The sequence below is a fragment of the Anticarsia gemmatalis genome, chromosome 6, assembly GCF_050436995.1.
Source record: "Anticarsia gemmatalis isolate Benzon Research Colony breed Stoneville strain chromosome 6, ilAntGemm2 primary, whole genome shotgun sequence".
NCBI classification, from domain to species: Eukaryota; Metazoa; Arthropoda; class Insecta; order Lepidoptera; family Erebidae; genus Anticarsia; species Anticarsia gemmatalis.
Window position 1 is genome coordinate 4182436 of NC_134750.1, and position 6000 is coordinate 4188435.

The 6000-nt window shown below is 33.9% G+C and overlaps 3 protein-coding genes across 4 annotated transcripts in view; 2 read left to right on the forward strand and 1 right to left on the reverse strand.

Annotated features, from left to right (window-relative positions):
• Tusp (WD40 superfamily protein Tusp) overlaps nucleotides 1–2017 on the forward strand; it is a 29305-nt gene extending 27288 nt beyond the window's left edge. For both annotated transcript variants that reach the window (XM_076115321.1, XM_076115322.1), the window contains exon 15: nucleotides 72–2017. In XM_076115321.1, the coding sequence (XP_075971436.1) occupies nucleotides 72–188 (117 nt within the window). In that variant the 3' untranslated portion in view covers nucleotides 189–2017. The remainder of the gene's footprint in view (nucleotides 1–71) is intronic.
• A 2-nt stretch (nucleotides 2018–2019) lies between these two features.
• Nucleotides 2020–4341, reverse strand: LOC142973531 (RWD domain-containing protein 1). Its single transcript, XM_076115323.1, has 5 exons — nucleotides 4183–4341; nucleotides 3793–3995; nucleotides 3332–3475; nucleotides 2704–2890; nucleotides 2020–2261 (listed from the first exon to the last, which is right to left on the reverse strand). The coding sequence occupies exons 1-5, from the start codon at nucleotides 4250–4252 to the stop codon at nucleotides 2149–2151; spliced, it is 717 nt and encodes a 238-aa protein (XP_075971438.1). The 5' UTR covers nucleotides 4253–4341; the 3' UTR covers nucleotides 2020–2148.
• Nucleotides 4342–4614: 273 nt separating this feature from the next.
• On the forward strand, nucleotides 4615–5966 carry LOC142973533 (BRISC and BRCA1-A complex member 1-like). Its single transcript, XM_076115343.1, has 2 exons — nucleotides 4615–4798; nucleotides 5147–5966. Exons 1-2 carry the CDS (start codon nucleotides 4743–4745, stop codon nucleotides 5925–5927), a joined length of 837 nt encoding a protein of 278 aa, XP_075971458.1. The 5' UTR covers nucleotides 4615–4742; the 3' UTR covers nucleotides 5928–5966.
• Nucleotides 5967–6000: the final 34 nt, after the last annotated feature.

Sequence of the window (6000 nt, forward strand, 5' to 3'; positions counted from 1 at the left end):
TGCATTTCAAGTGGCCTCATAAAACCTATTTAAGTAGTTAGAATAATAACCAGAAAATAAATTATTTGCAGGTGATGCAATTCGGACGGATCGACGGCAACGCATACACATTGGACTTCCAGTACCCGTTTTCAGCGCTGCAGGCCTTCGCCGTGGCACTCGCCAACGTCACTCAGCGTCTCAAGTGAACATTCCATCCTAGACGTATTTACAATAGCGCGTGCGCCACCGCCGCCTGCTGCCGATAGGATACCACTACATCATGCCTACACACTGAAGTATTAAGTCCTTTCCGCTATTATCACGTAAAGTTATACACCTAGGTACCTAATAGCCTGGTATTCTGCTCGTCTTTCATATACATGAACACACAGCTTATACCTCATTGGGTATCATTATAAATTTACCTGAGAATAGCAAAGCCCAATAAATATTGTTATACCATGATTGTTACATGGTTTTGTTTTACTTGAAATAGACTTAGCTTACAAGAATAGGAATATACGAAATATCTACATGACTTGAACAATATTGAACCGGAAGTGTTTTCCATCGGCGTCCTCGTTAATGTCCAACATCGCTGGATTATGCTTGTACACACTATCTTAGTTAATGCGTAATGATCAGCGAACTCGCCCATCCATAAATATTTTTTACACAAGCGTAGATAGGATTAGCTTTGTAAAGTTTCAAATTCACTGTCTCAATGCCGAGAACGAACAATAAATCGGAGTCATTGGGACCACCATCAAGGATAAAATAATCGTGTCTTAGAATGAAATACTACTACTTCTCCAGAGACGAATATGAAACAATATTTTAGGATCAATATTAAATATTTTCACAATAGACCGTAATATACTTGTATGAAATCGTTTTGAGTCAAGTGACTTAATGTATTGGGCCTATAGTATATAGTTGCCACACCTCTTGATGTTGTTGGTCCTTTTTAATAAAGTGGCTATTCACTTCTTAGGTGGTCACTAGAATATTATATTTTATACGTCAATACGATACATTCTTATTATATACTTTTGTTTAATTGTTAAATTAATCTACATATTTCAATGTTATTGAATATTTTTTAATTAATTTATGAATTACCTATATTTAAAAAATCTGATAGTACGGCCTAGGTATGTCACGTCTTTTGGAAGAAAAATAATTACCGTATGATCCTATTGAATTGAAATTGTAAGTTATTTAGTAAATTTAACGTGCATCAAGCACAATCAGATTAGATCCATGAACATTGTTGTATTTGTGTGTTTCTCTTTAAATAAAATTGTTGTCATTATATAATTACTTATTGCATTTATGACTTATTGTTCTGGATGTTTTATCATATGATTTATGTGAATATTTAAGACATACTCTATAAATACGTCTGGTTCTCTGCGAGTCGACAAACTCATATAGATACATTAAACAATACATAAGTGCATACCTAGCAATGTTGAAGTGACTTTAGATACATCAATGCACTTATTATTTTAATTTGATCAAAGTTTACATATCTATGGTTAATTAATAGATTGTTAGAAGTGTTATTTTCACTGATTCATTTAAAGACTGCACATCGTAAATATATTTTGATACCTATTTTATTGATTACTGTGACGTCTTATTTAATAATATCTTAATGTTAAGTATGTTAATGAAGCCAAGTTAGATTTGTTTTTGTTGCTCAATAATTCCTTTAGATATTTGGATGTTGTGATGTTGCATAATATACATAGATGTGAACTGACATGAATTATTGTCATTTTTATGTGTTGCCAACAATTTGAATGATTAATTAAAACGGTTAATATACGGCGTTTTTGTTATACAATTGTTTATACGTGCATTAGTGAAGTCCATTATGTTAAGAAGCCGGCACGACACGTTACCATTGTCCAGCTCTGTGTTTTTATTGCGCTATCATTAATGATTGTTGTCTCATTGCTTTTTTATATTTCACTTGTCCGTTGTACATACCTACTTTAGTGACAAAGTGTAAATAAAATATTCTCCAAATAAATATGTAATTTTATTGAACAATAACTCAGTAACGTGTAAATCACATAATATGTTCGTAGTCCGCGGGCCGAGAAGGCTTATGTTCAGTCATGTTCACTGTCCCTTGCGAGACTGAAACACTGTTTGCTAATCACTTTCACTGCCACTCTGACCTGGGACGTAATCCTCGTCGTCTTCATCCGATATCTCAAGGTCATCCAGGTCTTGGAATAGAGATTCATCCACTTTGACTGCATCTCCTGAAAGAGGTAAATACCAATAACAAGCTGTCACATGATGACACATAAACAATATTATGAATCTGAAGAACTACGGCAATTTGTAAACTGCATAAAAATATGTGAGTATTGAAGAATAATTAATATGGAAGCCAACTTAACAATTCACACCACATGAATATAACAAGTCGCAAGTTGGGTATCTAGACTCATGGCAGTGTTGCGAAACAAAGTTTCCATTAGAGGATGGGCTAGCAGCACAGAGCGAGCTAATAGAAAATACTATGCAAAGTTACATACTACAAAATACAATTTGAATTAATTTTCAGGGAAAGAACTACACATTTTAAAAATGTGTGTGACTACAGAACTGTGTCATAATAAGGAAATTCATATTTAAATTAATTAGTCTAACTTTTTATTTCTAATACACTACTTTTGATATACAAAATACTGCACTCACCATCATCAAGGAATTTAAGATCTGATTCATTGAGTGTGGTGTCCCTCAAGAATAGTTCTCTGCCTGTTAGCTTGTTCTTGTCTTTGGCCTCTCTTTCCCTCTTTGCTGGTATACCCATGTCTATTTCAAACTGTTTCCTCCATGCAAGGAATGATTCCACTGTCACTCTGGTACCTTCAAACCTTTTCTGTAATGTAAGTACAGGATATTATAACAATGTTGTATTTAGTATTACTTTTTTATTAATTAATTGTTGCACTTGGACATTGCCTTGCTGGGACTACAAACCACTTAGGACTGTTTTTAAAATTAGACATGCAACCACAAGAGCAAGTGACATTTTTTTGTTATAATAAATACAAAAGTTTAGATTTTTGTTACTCAATCACACCATAACTACTCACAACAATTTTTGTTCACAGAAATGTTATAACCTGGACTAAAACACATTAAATACTTGCTATATCAGGAAGTTTTTTCATGAGGATGAAATCTCAGGCTAACACTTTTTATAAAATTTAAAAACTTTAAAAACATGAATGATGGTCAGTCTCTGGTTTAAGATGTAGGAAAAGTGCCATAGGTGATATTTCTATAGTAATAATAATAATAGGTGTTACTATTTAACCTGTTCAGCTTCTTCTTCAGCCCTCTTCTTGGCAATTATTTGTTCTTCTCTCTCTTTCTTGATACTGTCCCATTTTTCATTTAACCACTCTTGTCCAGCTGATACTAATGTGAACACCATAACCATACCAAGGTTTTCTTTACCCTGAAAAGATAATTATTTTGTAAGAGAAAATGAATAAATATAAATGTAACCCAACAATATCAGCCGTTCGCAAGAGACTCCTTTTAGAATAAGGGTAAGGACATACTATGCTTAGCGTAAATAGGTTAGGTTTTAAAACCTATTTCAGATAATAGTTACTATCATTGCAAACATTGAAAAACATGAAATTATTCATTGTTTCCTGTTTATTGGATTTCTAAACAGAATACAGAAATTCTTAAGACAACTTTATGTCTCCTTTGGTTTGGGTGTTATATACTATGTAATTCATAGAGAACATTAACTGAAGCCTGTACCTGTTCTGATAAATGTGCAAGTAATTCATCCTTATCAACTACATCATCAAAATTATCTTCATTCTCTATTTCTATGACTGGAACCTCATCAGGATATTTTGCTGTATATGTGAAGACTAACTGACAGGCAAGACCATCTCCATCATCAAATCCTTCAGATTTTATGGGTATACTAAACTTGTGGAAAGGTTCTTTTTCAATTACTGAAACAGAATATAATTACACTTGTTTAACACCATAAACACAATATTAAGAAGTATAAATCGCCTTCAACAGGTTAACCGGTACTTTGTTTCGTACAATTTAGGTATAAATGAATAATTTTAAAGTTCTGTGTAACTCAAGATATAGTTGACATTCACGACGTATTGTGTATTTATAGCCACTTACTTTGCATGTCTCCATAATAAATGGAGTCCAAGGCTTCCACCTCGCTAGTCTGCTCGTAATGGTAATCCATGATTCCTCCTCAGGTTTTATTTTACAATCACACGTTTTTAGAGATCCCACATACACATTTTTCGTTATCTGTAGAAATAATGAAAGCAATATGACATTTGAAGGCAAGTGTCAAATTAAGTACAGACTATAAAATAGTTAAGGTATAAAAAATACACTAAAAGAACGGAACGTCTTTTCTGAATAAAAATTTGTTACGTTAAAAAAATATGAGTTTATTATATCTGAGATTTTACGATAATGCCTAGATACTTACTGTACCGATCAAATTCCGTTCAAAATAAAATCGCATGCTAAATTGCCAAAAACCCACGACAATATTTTCTGATCTGTCAGTAATGTCAGTCTGTGTCAAACAACAGCTACTGTCAGCTAATGTCAAGTAAATGCTATCCTGTGATTTTATTGTCGTCCGTGCCCGTTTCTCTAATTTACAATTATTTTTGTTTATTAAGGACTTACTTTAGGTACCTTACCTACCTTTATCTCAAATGGACGCACCAGATTTACTGCCAAACTATAGCTCTGATTCAGAACCAAATACTGGGTAAGTACCTATGCAATAATGTTTACAAACATTATATTTACATAGGCTTCACTGCAACTCCTTATCAAAGCATAAAGTCCTTTGCATAGCGTGCTCCTATCCGACTACGGTTACAGCGACCAGTAAGACAGTTTAATTAATACCAGCCAACTTTGCACGTGTTTGTAGTGTCCAAGTGTGTTCACAATACACTGGTACACTGTCTTATCTCTATTTCTTAAGGCTTGCACACATACTCCACAAAACCGCCTCGAAGCAAGCCTTATATCCATTTCTCATAGCCCAGTGGGACAGATACCGGACATGAGTGGAGTACCAATTGTGTCTATATTATTGTTTTGTTTGTAGGAAGCAGGCCAGTGACACCAGAAATGAAGACCTAGCAGAGCTACAGGAACAGGTGATAGCAAACTTTCAAAAACCAAATGTACCCAATGTCAATGTACCAGAGAAGATAATTATTTGCTTGGATGTTTGCTATAATAACCACAACTCACTGTATCATTTAAGCGATGGAACCACTTTCACCCCTATGAACATGATCAAAAGAGTTCTAGACTTCTTTCTGCATTCTAAAAATGCTATCAACCGAAGGACAGAATTTGCTTTGATAACACTTAAGGAATCGGAGCCATGCTGGGTACAAAATTTTACCAGTAATCTCAAAGAATTGATAAATACTATTGACTATATTAACGCTGAAGAATGTAAATCTGAAACATTTGATTTGACAAAATTATTCCAAATGATTAAACAAAAAGCTGATATTCCAGAATACAAAGAAGGTGAGTGCATATTGCCTCCTCCTCATGTTGTTCGTATGATAGTTCTCTATGGGAGATCTAACTGTATTCCAGTTGTGGCTCAAGACGATCCATACTTCAACTTCCTAAAGCGACAACTCTACTTCTATATTGACATTTTGCTGGCTCACGAGGAAAATTGTGCATTGTATAAATGTGTAGAGATCTATGATGCCCTGCAGGACCTGGATAATGGTTACTCTTATGTGTTCGAAGTTCTACGAAATGCAACAAAGATTCATGACTGTATTGCAAAACTACTTGCTCATCCCTTGCAGAGGGCATTACAGAAAAATACTGATTATGCTTTTGGTTCTAGATATTAAGTAAAATAAAATATTTTGTAATGCTATAAAATTGTTTTCATTTCATAAATGATCTGTAAAAAAAAACAATCAT

Bases quoted from the DNA above. Each gene is read 5' to 3' on its own strand.
- LOC142973531 (XM_076115323.1), bottom strand. From the start codon at position 4,252: ATGGATTACCATTACGAGCAGACTAGCGAGGTGGAAGCCTTGGACTCC. The intron at 3,476-3,792 runs GTACAGGCTTCA...TTATCTTTTCAG, and splicing joins TTGCACATTTATCAGAACAG to GGTAAAGAAAACCTTGGTAT. The intron at 2,262-2,703 runs GTGAGTGCAGTA...TACCTCTTTCAG, and splicing joins TCTTAAATTCCTTGATGATG to GAGATGCAGTCAAAGTGGAT.
- LOC142973533 (XM_076115343.1), top strand. From the start codon at position 4,743: ATGGACGCACCAGATTTACTGCCAAACTATAGCTCTGATTCAGAACCA. The intron at 4,799-5,146 runs GTAAGTACCTAT...TTTTGTTTGTAG, and splicing joins GATTCAGAACCAAATACTGG to GAAGCAGGCCAGTGACACCA.